The 17,237-nt window shown below is 36.5% G+C and overlaps 1 protein-coding gene across 2 annotated transcripts; it reads left to right on the top strand.

Moving 5' to 3' along the window:
- Positions 1-1,335: 1,335 nt before the first annotated feature.
- On the top strand, positions 1,336-16,978 carry LOC100747831. Of its 2 annotated transcripts, XM_003484652.4 has the most exons (5): positions 1,336-1,658; positions 11,508-11,759; positions 12,284-12,424; positions 13,111-13,297; positions 13,631-14,578. In XM_003484652.4, exons 2-5 carry the CDS (start codon positions 11,545-11,547, stop codon positions 14,576-14,578), a joined length of 1,491 nt encoding a protein of 496 aa, XP_003484700.1. In that variant the 5' UTR covers positions 1,336-1,658; positions 11,508-11,544. The 2 variants fall into 2 exon arrangements, with proteins under 2 accessions (XP_003484700.1, XP_033175601.1); XM_033319710.1 differs by lacking the exon at positions 1,336-1,658 and having other exon boundaries at positions 11,545-11,759; positions 13,631-16,978.
- The last annotated feature ends 259 nt before the right edge of the window (positions 16,979-17,237 follow it).

Raw genomic sequence — 17,237 nt, 5'->3', positions numbered from 1 at the left:
ACGACGACAAGCATTCGGTTTATGACTGAAACATTATTGATTTATCGCGTTACATATTATCGATAGAAATTATTAATTCTAATCGAGACTTATACTCTTACGAATTTACCGATCCAGATATTAATTTTCACCGCGTTTATTCAGAAATAATTGTAACAAGCTAAGCCATTTTCTGCGACTTTCTCTGTTGAGAAGTAATCGTATAAGAGAAATGATAAATCGATAATCAAGGGAAATAAAAAGTACTTAATTAACATCGAAAAGTTACAAAATTGATACTTCTCATATGAAATATATAATTTTGCACCTTTTGTAGTAATAACAAGCTTGGTGCATTCATGCACATCGAATAACGCACTTAATTAATAAAGTAATAAATAACGTAATAATTAAAATGCATATACGCCCATTAATACGTCGAAATCAATTTTATCGTGTTTTAGTACTTCACTATACACAACTTTGATAATCATGAAAAATAATATATACTTTGTATCATCGTATTATCATATATCTACATTTTAATTATTACTTTGAAAATACAGATTCAAAAATAAGATTAATAATCGAGACCAAACCCCACCTTTTTTTCCATTATTCCAGCCTTCCAAAAGTCTGAAAAAATTCTGAAACGATCAGCAATATTCCTATCACGTTGTACGATCCACTATCTTCGAATTAGTAAATTTAATGATTTACAAATAAACATTCGAATCCCCTGGCCTTACATGAAAAGTAAAAATCTGTGTTCAGAGTCTCTCACGAAAATAGGAATCTCCCAACAGGGAAGAGGAGTAAATTACTTTTAAGCTCAGAGAAAATTATCCTTTCTATCGATAGAGCGATCGGTCCGACCGATCGAATGAAAAGATCACAATGATTCACCATTTTCGATGGTATCGCGAATGACATGATGCAGTTAGGGGAAACTCGTGGTAGGGACCTGGAACCAGCTGTTCTAATCTCTTTCGACTGGCATATCGTGAGTGGAACCGCGTAGTAGTACGCTCGACGTCAGCGTGGACGTTCGACGTTTCCTCTCGAATCTCTTCGATTCCTGCGACGTGTTTTTCCCATCCTTCCACTCCCTACGTTCCCTATAATTAGTTGCTCGTCCACTCAGAATCGCGATAACCATATTTATTCCTTGTATTTAATATTAAATAATCTAATATCAAACTTATCCTTCGAGTATTCCGTCAAACTCGTCTAATTTGGGATTATAGTAGTAATCAGTTCCTTGTATTTAATACTAATTTTTCTCCTATTTAATATTAAATTTATAATATCTAATGTTTAATATTAATCTCTCTTGTATTTAATATTAAATTTTATATTTAATATTTAATATCACTTTTTCTTGAATTTGATATTAAAAACCATTGGAAATATCAAATTCTGCTTCTGCTCTTGGCTACCATTCAATTGCTTCACGTTTACCATAAGCTAGTATTATTTGGAGTTATACGTGCCGTGATCGTACGAACGTCGAGATACCGTGTTTTCGTGGAACTGTTGAGTGATCGGTTAGTGATCGTTTCTGTTTCGAACGTGGACATCGACACGTACGCGAGACGCGGAAGAACGTCGATGTGCAGTGAGTTAATTAATCGCCAGACTCATTCTGGAGGGTTCTTCTCTGCTTGAGCGACTTTCGGGTAAGAAGACTTTGTGTATTTCCATTGATTTACAATCAAAACGATGAAAGTTGGGTTTGCAAGGTTTTACCTATTGTTTTGGCTATTGAAATTGCGATCTGTCTGACTGATTCGAATCATCCGATACTTTGTATTCCACCCTAAAAACATTTTAATATCGCTTTCTACAGCCAATTTTCCAAAGCATATTTCTAATATTATTTCCATTTCTATTATTTCTATTGTTAAAAAAATGGAAGAAACCAGGCAAATTTATTATTTCACTCTGCGATTTTTCAAGGAATATTTCTAACACCATTTCTATTACTACAGAAAACGCCAAAAAGCTTTCCTATTTCACTCCCCGATCTTTCAAGAAATAACTCTAATACCATTTTATTACAAACGCTTAATGAACGTCATTTACCAAAAAAAAAAAAAAAAAAAAAAATTAAAATCATGTCAACAAAAATCCACTAAAATCGTAAGAATTCGCAAACACACTGGTACATATAGAAAATGCAAATCACGGGAAGAAATGACGGAGGAAGCGGCGGCGACTCAGGGGACTGAAAGTAGCGTAAGGGAAGAAAGAAAAATCCACTCGCGACGCTCGGTAACCTTACCGAGACGCTGGGAATATTTTTCTGACCCCAAACTGACAAGCTCGGCACAGAATGCCGTACACGAGGTCCGATTAAAAATGTGCTCGATAAGAACTCGTGGAAAAGTTGGTGTTCCTTAACCTCCTCCATGCTGCATTTCTATTAAGTGACGGCCGCCGCGGCCCTCGGAGGAACGCTGATCCAATTTACTTTTCATTCAGCGTGAGACCAGTGGCAATTTGAAAATTTCTTTCAACGCTTGCCCCGGCTTTCGCGTTCAATCAGCTAGCAATTTATTCTCTGTTTTGCTCTGTCGTCGCCGCCTCTTTCGTATTCCATTTGATATCAGTATTAGTGGAAAGAAATAGAAAGACATTAGACGTAGTAGCGAGTTGTTTTCACGGCGATAGAATATTCCTTTACAAGACGACTAAGAACCTTCGCTGAGATTCTCAGATATCGTGCTATGTAGCCGGTGTTTTGCTCTTAGGGCAATCGATAATATATTCCAATTGTTTCCAATTAGAGGAAGGAGTCACTCGTGTAACATTTCGTTGCCCTAATTTTTAGCTATTCTACTTTACTACGCTAGTTTGTAAACCGAGAGAACTGAGTTTAAAGTTTGCGAGGTATAATAGCATTGTGTGGAGTTAGGACTCTATGAAGAATACTTGTTGAATATTTCATGCTTTCCGAGTAGAATTTTCATTCTATTATCGAGAATTTGTAATCTTTGTAACAACGAGACATATGTGGGTTGGTTAATTCTACGGTTTTAAAAAATGCATTTAGAACAGTTAAGAACTAGGTCGACGATTCCTTGTGTAATAAGGATGAGGTCTTGGATCGTTTAATGTAGATCACGAAAGATTCGTGCATTACTTGGTAGTATAGAAAATTTCACTCTAAGATTATTTTCTTTGGTGGTTCGACAGTATTGTTAAAGGAAGTGTATAGGGTGTTCAAAATATGTGTAGATATTTATGAGGTCGATTTTGGACACGAAGACAGCGAAGGAAATTTCTGTAGGGAAATAGTAGGAGAAGAATATTGTAATTAGAAAGTGACGATGAAATCTTTAAACCTAAGTAGCATTTTGTGTAACTCGATGCTCATTGCTCTGACATTGTTTGCCAATTACTTCGCCGATATAAATATTATAAGATATTTCCTTACCTGTCATATAAAATATTATTCCTTTAACCATGAAAAAACAAAAAGTTGCACTCTATGTAGAATGCAAATAGCCTTCTCTGACCTGTTAGCTCTGTTTTTAACGAGTATACTCTTTATGAAGAAATTGCAATATTTTGCGTTATGACGAGCCCTGTGAATAATAAAATGAAAAACTAAAACAGTCATTTTGTTGCAGTTTAATTTTAACAGCATTATAACAGCCAGGCATACTACGTGCTTGACGAGTATACTTGTCATCGCTTGCCTTTTGCCACACATTTTAGCTACACATTTTTCAAAGAGATCTCAACAGCTAATTGATTAAATACTCTTCATAATCAGCACCAATATGAATATGTAACATTAATAGCCTTCGCAACAAAACTCACAAAAATACTCTTCGTCAAATATCGCTTCCTTAACAAGCAAAAACCAGAAAACAGTGTATTATAGGTCGTGCTATGATATCATCAGGTTTATTGCTGAAACAAAGATCTAAATATTCCATTTTTTAAATTATATTTACCGCGCTCTTTTAAGAGAGATTAAAGGTATTGCAGCCCGTGTAAGTTTCAACGAAAACAATGAAACTCGAGCGATTTTTTTCAAATTGCGATTACAGTCTACTATAATCTGTAACATTATCTATCGTTACTTTTCAAATTATGCTCAGCTTCTTACTTTCTCCAAACGTAAGAGTGTCGTAACTTGTATTATTTTATTAGTACGTTGGTGGTTGGATGAAAAATTGGTTTGGTGGCGGGTTAAGAAGTAACCCGGTAATACCAACAAGATCTGTAGTAAACGCAATAGTAGCAACGAGAGAGTAGTAAATACTAGGGTCACGGCAGTGCGATCAGAACGCGAGCAGAAACGTTCGATCGTGGCAAATGGAGGAACGAGAGGAAGAGAGTGAGATAGAGAAAGAAAGAACGGGTTATCGGCACGGTATACTATTTATACGCGCGCCCACGAACCATTAAAAATACGTCTCGACGCGATGCAATTTATATCGGACGACCATTCGAGTATAAACAATTAGCGAGGCGTGCAACCGCACAACGAGAAACCGACCTACCGCGATAAAACGACAAATTAGATCTTTCTCGATGACTCACGATTTTGGGGGAAAATGCTTCAGTTTATTCGCAAAAGGTGGAATTTTCTCTGCGTCTATTATTTGGTGCTTGATACTACCAAGAGTATCGATACCACGCTAATGTCGATGCAATGATAGTAGCGAGATTTTTCAAGTGATTTTTATACATAGCTATTTTAGCGCTTATCTTAAAATTTTATTCCTATCAGAAAAAAGTTGTTTATTTCAATCGTTCTTCTACTTTAATAGTTCTTTTTTATACAGGATAACTAATCATCTGATTAGTCGAAAATTAAAAAAATTGTGCAACTCTGTTTATCGCTCTACTTACGAAGATAGCGTATTCTATTTCAAACCATCCATCTTATTCTCTCAAACATTTTCTTCAATTGCAACCATTTTCTTCGATAGTTAACAAACTATTCTTCTATCTGTATTTCTTCATTATCTTCCCCCTTTCTCTCTCGTTGCACAAAAAACACCTAAGAAGTTACTCGCTTCATTAAACCCAAAATAAAATTAACCATAGACCTACATCCGTAGCAGTTTCTTTTTCTCCTCTTAAATCTAAGATTACGGAAAAACTTTACTCGTAGAATCGAACCCGCGATAAAATCCACCGTAAACCTATTCCCATGATACGTCTTCTCTCTGCTCTTAAATTAAAAACAACAAAAAAGCTGTTCGCGTCGTTAGATCCAATAAATAAACTCGACCGTAGAACCACGAAAGAAAAAAAAGAAAAGGAAAGAAAAACAAAAACGAAAGAATGCGAGCAATCGATCAGTATCCTCTCATCGAACGTTCCATCCATCCTCCGATACCCTAAAAACGATTAATCACAAGAGGATCGGATCCGAAATCACGCGGATTCGCAGCAGTGGACGGCTGTTTCCGGCTAGCATTGGCCATGTCTGCCAATAAACGGTTGTCCACGGTTATTAACGCAATTAGAATAATCGATCGTCTAACCGAGGACGGCTGGTATCGTAGTGTAATGGCATTATTACGACGAACACGGTGGCAATGATGTAAGGTGACGTGCGGCAATCTGTGGCACGGAGGCCAGGCACAGAGGGATGCAACGTGGTACTAAACGCTTCGAAATCAGGTGCACGTTGGCGTTCACAACAAGTTTGACATACCATCGTAGACGATGTGTAGAATGGACGCGATTAAACGATGACGATTCCTTGCAAACAGTCTGACTAAACATCTGACGAGATCCGAGGGATTTCGATTTAAAGGGAAATACCAGCCACCGCGTAATATAGTATTGTTCTCTGGTCGAAGAGGATGGATAAAGAGAACCGTTGACACGATTCGATGAATCGTTTGATGCGAACTATTTGCTCTCTTAATGGAGATACACTACAGATCAAACGTTTGGAATCGCTATTGTAGGTTGGTTGGAAAGAAGGATAGAGTTAATCTGTATACGAAACTGATAATCTTCGTTTTCTGTCTCGATTTCATTGCACAAGTAGAAGATTAATGTTCATCTGCGAAACGAACAAATTACTCTGTTCCATGAGTTGATTTGTTACAAATTTTGAAAAATATATTACGATACACGGGGTCGTATTATGAAACGTTTATCGACGTTCGTTTATGCTATCAATAAGTATGTCAAAATGTGTGATCGCGTCTCTCTTTAAGATTACCACTCGTTCTAATCTCGCTTTTTATTCGTATTTCCTTCTTCAAATATGCATTGCGATAGACCAGACGAAATTGTAAAACGTACGTTCGAAGCCTGAAATAGTCGCCTATCGACACCGCCTACAAGTGTGCCATCGATAAAATTACCAAGAAATTCGTTCACATCTATGTACGTCTAATTCTAAATTTGTCTTATTGGCTTGCGAAGTGTGGGATTCGTGGATCAACGATCGGTGCCGCCACGATTCATGCTGCCACTCCGTGTTTCTGTGAGCGTCGATAACGACCAGCCGTATACAATAAGTATCTAAACTCGTGTACTCCTATTTTAAAATACGGAGTCTCCTTTTTATCATGGTCGCGACGACGCTTCCTCCTTGAGTTCGTCGCGCGCGGATCGCGCGTAAACACGATCTTGTTATTCGAGGAATATCCCCGTCAGATACAATGGCAGGTCGTTCTCGCGTTCTCCGATTTTTCTAATTCGTCGGCGACCTCGTAGTTTGATCTCCTATCGTTTTGTTTCATAGTTCGTAATCCAGTTAAATCCATCGGTTTATACTTCATAGTTTATAATACAAGAGTAACATAGAAGAAAAAAAAAGAGCAAGAAAGAAAGAGAGGAGAAGAAAGGGAACAGAGATTTGTAAATCGTTCGAATTTCACGAGAGCATGGGTCGTGGTCGAAGAATCCCAGCTGTTAATCGCTTCTGGCTTTGATCTTTGACTCGTTCGCAAATAATCGTTCGTATAGTCGATCAAGAGATACGGCTCGTAGGCGGACTCATAGATGGATCTAGCCAAGTGGAGAATTAATTCTACGTGATGTGGCGGCGTCCATAGAACGCAGCCGTTTCTACGAACGCGTTCTATTAAAAATTAGAAGCATCGACTCTTCCTGTCTTCCACTCCGCTCACTTTTAATTAAAGAACTCTTCCCTGGAAATATGGAGAAATAATAGAGAAAAAAATAGAGAAATATATATATATATATAAAACGGTAATCTTTATCGTCTTAACGAATAGTTTCATTGCGACATTATATTTCTTGTCTGCGGCAAATTTTCATCGTTCCCGTAGTATTCTTTCCTCCGAGAGTAGAAAACGATCTGAGGATTTGTTATAAACTTAGCGCTTTAACCTAATAACGCTTTAACGCTAGAACTAGTAGAATGATCAAGACGAGCAACATTTGTTTTTCATGGTAATTTCATAGATTTACAAGGGCGCATTTCGCAGATTTTGAACGATTCTTTACATGATATATGGATAAAAATCTTGTCTTGAACTATTTATTTATTACCATTGCTTCCATACAACTTTCGTATTTTAATCGTGCGTAGTTGTGAGCGTTAATCAAGCGATGACGAGCAACAATTCGAGCAAACGAGAACGTAGATCGGAGATCCAGAAGAATTACTCGATTCTTGTTCCGTGTACTCTCTACACGATGAATTTCGCGAAAGCAACCAGATGATCTTTAACAGAAACGTATCGATCACTCGATTCGGTTCGCGGCTTCTATATTTCACAGAACGATTCTGTGTTCCCTGGAGGATCAGCGAGAAGAAACGCAGAACGATTTATGGCGTGGAAAGACACGATTTTCACGTGGCGGAAATAGTTGACCGACATCGACGAATCCTATTAACCGGCACGGTCATGAAAATCATTTACACGTGAGAAGAGAGAGACCGACACGTGAACGAAGGAACATGCTGATGGTGTTATCACGCTAACCAGTCGTAGATGACATAATGATTCTGTTTACCAGCAAACTGAGCGGAACAATCCCGGTTTTCGATTGCTACGCTCGAGTTCGTGTCGAGAGAACCCGCCGTAACGAAGCTCGCGTCGCTTCTGCTTTTTACTCGAAGCAGAAAGAACCTGGAAAAACTCGCGGAGATGCCATCAATGACCAGAAGACTGCGAGTTCTCATGCAAATTTGTATTTTTCAGAGTACAATTAAAAAAGTACACACTCCGTGGGAAATTGTTTTTCCTACCAAGCGTTAAGACAACTCTACGCTTTGGACACATTTTATATATTTTTTCGTATTACGTGCAATTTGTGTAAATTTTCACTTTCAATTTTTTTTATAAATGCATAAAAATCCATAGTCTATTGATAATTTGATGATTAAAATTTAAAGATGATATTTGATAATTATTACGACAGATGATTTGAACAGTGATTAACAAATTTGAAATTGCATTACTGAAAGTGTACATAGTACAAGTATACGTATCTATAGTCGGAGGGAAGTAAATACAAATTGAAGAACAAAGGGTATATTTGAGCCTAAGCCATTAAATAGAGAATTTTATCGACACCCTGTATATGTACTAATATGCATTTAAATAGAGTAACACAGGATTATAAAGTCAATATAACGGATTATAAAGCGAATATAAATCTTGTCATTCGTTACGCTTCTATGGTTTTATGGTTAGTTGTGCGGTTATCTGTCGTTTCATATAATCACGCGGTGGATGTAAATTACGATAATGAATAGGATATCTATTCATGAAACATATCTATTCATCGATGCCTTTTCTAGAAGTGTAATTGCTAGTTTTCATAGAATATCGTTCTGCATTTACTTAAAAGAAGAAAAAGAAAGAAAATTCATCATGCTTGTTCAAGTCATGAAAATGCATTGCGAGATAGAATTAATAAAATTATAACTTGGTTAGTCGTGAAACTAAAGGGATGATTTATTAAAAGAAGTTACACCACTATAATTTTTAATGTATCGTCTATTCAACAGATTAACTGCATCTGCAACTGTTACAGTCTTAAAATCAATTGCAATCTAAAAAAAAAAAAAAATACAATGATTATCTGAAGCAATACTTTTCCAGCAGACTCAGGCTACTAAGAGCCTAGAGCAAAGATTGAAAACATACGTGTGCGTTATTTAACAAAAAGTAATTTCTAATGTCTAGATGAGATATTCGTGCAAATTATGCCTCTATAAACTCTGCTAAAGAAATAAATAGAAACTCGACAGAGATATTTTCCACGTATTAAATATTATAATGAGTACTACTATTTCAATATTTTGTACTTTAGAATATCGTGTATTATGTTTGCCTTTTTACAGGTTTCCATAAATACATAAATATCCCAGCCTATTAATAATATATGAGGAAATGCGACTTTAAATAACGAGGCACCAACAAGTAACAGCAATAAATTCGCGTTACAATCGCGTTAGATCGTTCCAAATAGCGAAGGAATGGTTTAACGATAGGAAAGAAGTGGGCGATCAACGTCAATTAGTTTCGCGTCATATCCGTTCTGTCGATTTTTAACCGCGCGAACGTTCCGATTATTTATCGCGTATAACAGATAGAAACGCAGTGACCTCGATGCTTTATTAATTCCGACAATTAAACAGGCGTGAGAGATCGCGGTCGACGAAACGAGCGCTTGAATAAATGCGGGCTAGACGATACGCTAATGCAACGACACCAGACCCGCTAATAGCTGGTTAACAATGATAATTCGGCTGTTATCGCTGGTCAAAGTGGTACAGCGCAGATAGATCGTAGGAAAATGGGTGCCGAGGCAAACCGTTTCCATCGGCGAGTAATGATGACCCCCTTGAAACATTGAACGGGTTAAATTCAATCGGTTGGTGGCGTCACATTGAGAAAGACAAACCGCCCTCGACCCCGAAAATTGTTATTCAACCGTTTTGCGTATGCGCGTTAAGTATCGCCGATGGGTATCGTAAAATTTCATCGGACTCGTGCTTGCTGAATATAAGACGAGAATAATTACGATTACGCAAAATATAACGTAATTGATGTAACTTATTCGTTGGAAAATATTATCTCTGACAATGATACGGAGTGAGTCAGTAAGAATGAATGATCATCCGAAATAACTTGATATCTATCGATTTCACGAAGAAATATTTCAAATGAAATTTATTGTATTGCAGAGGGTTAGACGTATGGGGATGCGTTTTGATATTTTTATGTCCTGTAGTTTCTGAGTTACGGACGTGGTTTTTTAGATAGCACCATATACCTTCGAAATGAACATTTTTAGAGGAGAGGAGAGAGGACATTTTTTTCTCCTTTTGCACAATATGACAAAGTAACTAAAGATTTGGATTTAATCGCGTACATTAATTCGTAAAAGTACCGGTTACCTTTAGTTTCATAATTAATTAAGTTACGACTTCGTCCTTTGTCGCGAAGCATTTCCACGACTCGAGAGAATGTAATGGATTGTTTACGATAACAAACAGAATACAATTTCGATAACAACAGAATACAATGAGAAACAGTAGTGGACTAATGTGTACTACTATGATTCGCAGCTCTCTATACGTACAAGAAAATTTATTAACATTATTTAGTACTAAGATTCAAGCTGCGATCTTCTCTTTCGAATTATGGAAATTATTTACGAGTCACTTTATCGAGAATATTGCAGCTTCTTGGTCTGTTTTCCTCTACAGAGATGGCTGAATGCTTGGTAGACGTTCTGCGATATTTCTAGTGGAAGTTGCGCGATATCCGGCGATTTCTTAGAATTTGTTGGTTCACGTTTGACCCTGAGCTTCGTCGTCCTTCCCCTCGGTGTTACGATTTATGAGAGAATTTTCACGGGTTCGCAATCTTTTCGTAACGAGGTCCTTTCGAATCTTCGGGCCTCTTTGATCTCGAAAAGATTACCAAGTGGTTGTCGTTATCCACAGCCATGATTCAAACGGCTACGAAGTGTATACCTTTTAATCTTGTCGCGTGTTTTCTTTACTCAGAGAGACTGGCTGTACTTCAGCGTGATTGATATTTTTGAGCAAAGAATTTACTTACGAGCTACGCGCTATTTTATGGTATTAACATTTGATTCTATAACTTTATTTTACCGCTGTGCTAATACGCGATAGAGATGCAGATTTTTCTGCATTTACAGGAGATGTAAAATTGCAAAATTGCACAGAGTGCACGTAATATCGAGAAACATGAAGTATATTAAGTATTATACATAGGTAGGTAACACAATTTTCTATCGAGGTTCTACTTTTTTTGATTATATTCTCAATGATGAGAATTTGCATAAAAATCTGTAGACTAACGATAGCGTAATAAAATAAAGATACACAGTGAGGAGAGTAAAAAAATACAACAGTTGAAAGAAGCAGACAGAAAGGATTGCGTATCTTTCAAGTTTTATAGGAAGATAAACGACTTCTTATTTTCTAAACCATAGACAAATAGAGTTAACAAGGTGGTCGTACGGTGGACAACGAAAATTCCTTGGCAGCAATATCTTAACGTTATTAAGAGTAATCACCGACGTTGCAGAACTTTCCGCAGACGCGAGGAGACTTTTTCACGGACAATGGGAACAATGAGGAACAATTTCGCGGCAGTCTTTGTGCTCCACATCCTGATGCACTCGACGAGTCAATCCCTTTCGCTACGCGGCACAAACGGAAATTCCTTCAAGAGAAACAGTCTGCCCGGCGCTTTAACCCTCGAACAGCGATCTACATCCTCCACGATCTACGAATGCCTGTTCGTTGATCCCGATCTACCAGCTTGCGACGTTAAATGGTGAGTTACTTCGATATCAGAATTTTTATATTAATTTTTGAATGGAATATCAGGATTTTGACACTGATAGATGGAATAGTATTAAACCATTAGCTGGCGTGGCCTCGCTGGAGGATCATAAAGTGGTGTTTGTATAAATTTCAAAGCATCGATCATGATTCCATCCAAATGGGAATTTTCTCCTTAAACAAAGAAAATAAAAGGAGGAAATAAATAAAGAATATTAGTTAAAAAGTTCGGAAAAATCTCCATATGTAAATACATGTATCTAAAAGAGATTAATTAAAAAAATATTGAGAAAAAGGTATCGTGAAAAAATAAATCTCAAAATATGAAATCACTGTCATAGACGGTAAATATTAATATGCAAGAAGTAATCTGATCTTCAGTATCACGTTGGAAGCCTGCTTGTATTGTTATCAAGTATTTCGAAATTGTAAAACCACTTCCTATTGTTAATCGTTCATCCTTAACTTTGATAACGTAAAATATAGCGATATTAAAAATTAGTCTTCATTTTTTAGGATGCTAAATTCGACCGAGGATCCGACGAGTAGTCGAAATTCTTTCAACAAAGATACAACGCAACGCTCGAGAAGAAACGTCGATATTCCATCCACGATGGACGTCGTAGTTTATACTATCGAGGGCTGTTTACCACCTAGGTAAAATTTTTACTTCCCTACTTCCAATCTTTTATCGATAAGATATTCAGCAACAGAAGAAAATAATATTTTTATTCCGCCTTTTTGGATTTTAATCTCACCTACTACTATCGAATTAAAAAACCCGTTACGTGTCATTGAGTCGCTTATACTATTCATTTATTTAACAATATTTATTGAAATCTAACTCAAAAATGTCGATGGATTTCGATTTCTAGTTTCTTATCTTTTTCATTGAATTGAACAGCACTCTTACACCACGCATCGTTATTTGTTTAATAATATTAATCTGTATTTTAGTTTTTGTATCTTTATAAAGTCAGGAAAGATTGTGTATATTTCGTGCATCGTATATATTATATACAATATAATATTATAAATTTATCATATAATTTAATAGTATTATAAAACATAAGTGACTCAAGGATGCACGAGGTATAAATAATTCTTTCCAATTCTATAGAGATACAACAATTAAAATGTAAAAATTCAATTTACAACAATTAAAATTCAGATTCCATTAACATTGTCATGTTAGAATTCCATCAATATCGTTAAATATATAATAATATAGGTATCGCATATATATAATACTATGTTATATGTTATTATTCATCCAACAGTGTTGACGGAATTAATATGTTAGAATTACATTATGATGATGCAATTATCGAATCGTTAAACAGGATACCCTTTTCAATGCCTTCCTGCGAGGGAATTTCCCTGGACAGAATCGTAGATGTACAGAAATTCCGTCCCTTCACCGTGAAAGGAGTGACAAAGCCACCGTTCGTGTTTCCGAAATTCAATTATTCTCGATGGCTGAGCATGATGACGCGGTTGCGGAATCATGTTTCGTCTAAAACACGGAACGTAAGTAATCAGGCGTGGCTATTCGTGAAGTAATATCCTTTCCTATTTCGTAACGCAAGTTTACCACGATACCATTACGTTTCTCGGCAGAATTTTAAATGAATTTTTCCTTGCAAGCTTCTCTCAAAAGATTTTGAAATTTTCTCCAACTTTTTCTCATTTGCAAAATCTTGATATTTGCTTCGTCGTTTTCCTTCAGTTTCCTAGAAAAAAATTCCATTTACTCTTCCCTTACTCCACAAATGTTAATTATATTCTCTGATTTTCTTTGATTTTCTTACCTACGATACTTGTTCTTCTTCTCACGTTAATCGTGAAATTGATCATTTTCAGGAAAAACGCGTTTTCAAGGAAGCTTTCTTGGAATCGATTCAGGATCGTATGGAAGGGCTGATGACCGCGGCCACGACGAAGGCAACGACACCAATCGCAATTGCGGCCAATATAAGCCATACAAACGGGTCGTCGCCGAACACGTTCATTCCTAGCAATGCTAATTCCACCGAATCGATCGTTCAGCCACGAAGAACACTCGAGAACACGTCACAGACGTCGTCTTTTGCAAGTGTAGATAATCCTCCAATCCTGCAATTCCATGACAAAATAAACTCAATGAAATTATTGTCTAAAGAATTCCACGATCATTCGAAGGTCAATGCTGCTGATCAAAGACTACACGCAATTCCGGAAACTCCAGCAATTCCGGAAATTTCGAACGATAAGCTAGTATACGAACGCGAGACGATGGAGGAACCTGCGAATGAAATTTTGAATTATGACAATTCCAAGAAATTCCAAGAATTGATCTCTAACGCGCGGACGACCAGAGATAATAGTGGAATTGCTCATGATTTTCCAGTCACGAAGAAGATTTTCGGAGCATTCAGAAGAAAGAGAGAGATAATGATATCAGCTTCGGCGCAGGAAATTACCGACGGAACAAAAACTCGTGGAATTGCCGATCGAACGATCGTACAAAAATTAAGGCATAATGGAGAAAATTTGAGTTCGATGACGAACCAGTTTGCCGCTTCTAAAAGCCAAAAGAAGCAGTTTAAAAGCTTAAATGTTATCGACGACGAAATTAATACTAGCGAAGACGTTTCGAATATAGTAATTCCAAGTTACAGTAAAGAATCTAACGTTGCATCTGTAAATAACGATTTTTATGGTAGGACCGATAGCTGGAAATCGACATGGCAGAAAACCGTGTCGCCAGAAACAGCGTCGAGAATGAAGTATCGAAATCGCGTGGAATTGTCGTCGTTTAGAAGACAGTAGTATGCATAAGAAAACGTTTCGATCGAAAGACTAGGTTAAAACGATACATTGAGGGAAGAACGTAGAGGTAAGAAGAGATTATGATAATTCCAAGTAGACTATGGAACTGTGCACGATCAAACTGTCAAGTAGGAACTTATTTTTCGAAGAACAATATTAACGTTATCAATCGGCAACAATGTTCTCTGGTTCTTCGATAAAGGATTAAGAAATCGCGAATGATCGAGGAATCGTAAAACGAAACGACTTTGAACGATATTGAGTTGAATTCGCCAGAATTCCGACAAAAGTTTCCTTTACTTTTTATTTTCGTAAGCGTTTTTCGCTTTAAGAAGATGAGAAATGAGACTTCGATGCATGCACCTGTAATTTCTGCCATAAATTCGATAAGTGTGACGATTAAAATTGTGCAGATTCAGCTTTACATCTCGTTATTCTATCGAGACCTCGAATGGTCGCGTGGTGATTAACGCTTTGCATATAAATAAATAATCTGTAAATTAATCGTCTAACATGGTTTTTATAAGAAATTTAGGCGGAACACCAATATTGGAATATTCTCACCTTATATATCAAACTTTCACGGGAACAATACGGTATACACAATATGATGTATTAAAACCAGAAATAATGCCCTCGTTAATAACGATTATAGTAGGTTCAACAACATAGTGAAGTTGTAAAATTGCGTTAATATGATATAACATATTCTGCTAACGTGATAGAATATTTTGATTATCCACACGATATTTTAAACAATTTTACGCGAAATAGGAAACCGCCATTGATCGTTACAGAATTAGTCAACAGTAACATAATTTTTAATACATACAATTTACAACCGCAGCATATCGTTGAACGTGCTTATACTTCGCTGTACGATTGGCAAAGCGTTGAATGTCACAAACAACGACGCGATATCAAGAGGGAAAATCACAAAATAAATCGTAGATCGTAAAAATCGCCCAAGTCACCTCCTCGAGAAAGCTTCACCGTGACGGAAGCAATAGGGTAAATATTCGCCAAAGGAATCCGTTGTCCTCGATCCTGCTTGAAATTTGGAACGAAATTTGTCAACGAAGACGAGCTGACAGATTGAAAAGCGGTAGGGTTAAAGCCAGACTCGTGGATACCGACGTTCTTTTATCTTTTTTCTACTCCTTCTCACAATTTTCCTCTTTCCTCTCCTTTCTTCTTCTCTTCGTCCATTCTCCAATCCTGTTTATGCATAGAAAAACGTCTCGACTCGATCCCTTGTTCCGATAAATCGCGCCAGTTTCCACCGCGGAAGGCACGAGAATATATTTCCTCCCCCTCGAATTTCACCTCGAATCCCGCGAATACGAATGGTAATTACTAGACTGCGAATTTTTATGTATGCGCAGGAAATTTCGAAGTATAAAATTGAACAGAATCCGCGTAATATGCAAAAATATACAAAACAAATAAAAAACATATATGGATAAAAAATATATAGATATTCAAAATAGTATAATACTGGGTACGATGTTGATAGAGACTATAAAAGTATTTATTAGACCACCTTTATACGTACTAGTTGATTAGATCCAAATGTAACAAATTCCATATCATTTCATAGTACATTCGTATAATTACGAAAATTTGGTAATATGCAAATGAAATGTAAAACCTATTGAAAAAAATGCTTCGTCGGAAAATAAGCTAGCGTAGAAATAATTTTTGCAAACATTTTTGCAAGCATGAACCAAAGTTCTACATTGGTTAGTTTAGTCACGTTCATAAAAATATAAATTTCCATAAGGATCTGCATTCTTCGATAGCAATTACCTTCGATCGCATCCTTTCATCGATCGTGATCAGTCGGTATCCATACTGTGCATTTATTGGTGTTATTCATAAATCTCGACTCGAATTAGGTACACGTATTTCGTCTTCGTTGATCTCAGGAGACAAAGAAACGGACAAAGAAGCGGACGTGGAACGTAGGTTAGATTACGCGCGATGACTTCGTTAATCGAATTTCTGAGTTCGAGAGTTTTTAAGCTTCATTTTGATGTTAAGAGCAGTAGGATGACATTTATGTGAAAATGTTGGACAAATGTAGAATTTCTCGTTCGGATAGATGGATATAATTGGTAAAAGAAATTGATGCAAATCGGATACTAACTAAAAGTTCGTTCGAATAAATGGAGTTCTACTGTATGATATTAATAGTACATATATAATGTGATATGTAAACTAAGACGACAAAGTGATAACGTATAGAGGGATAATTGTTAAGCGACTGTCTATCGACTAGGAGTAGGCATAGCGTAATTTTTAACTTAACGCGGTATCGCAAGTTTCGACATTGCGATTTTATTTACTGCTGTATGTAACGTAAGGCGGCTTGAATAAAGCGTGTTACAGAATAAATGACGTTTGACTTTTGTTTAATATTCTTGAGTTCATACGTTTGAAAGTTGGTTAATCGATTGGTTTAATATGCAACGGAAACTATTTATCAAGCAGTATTTTATGAAAGTCCCGAATAAATAATCCCTTTCCAATCTCATTGAATATAACATGGAATATAACGTCGATTATTAAAAAAGCTACGAACTTTTTTGGTAACTTAGTAACAGAGGTAGAAAATGTAACTTAAGAATCAGAAATATCGTTTCTATATAATAGAAAA

This window comes from Bombus impatiens, unplaced genomic scaffold, assembly GCF_000188095.3.
Source record: "Bombus impatiens unplaced genomic scaffold, BIMP_2.2 scf_0019, whole genome shotgun sequence".
NCBI lineage: Eukaryota > Metazoa > Arthropoda > Insecta > Hymenoptera > Apidae > Bombus > Bombus impatiens.
The sequence above is the reverse complement of the archived record's forward strand: the minus strand, read 5'-3'. Positions and strand labels throughout refer to the sequence as shown.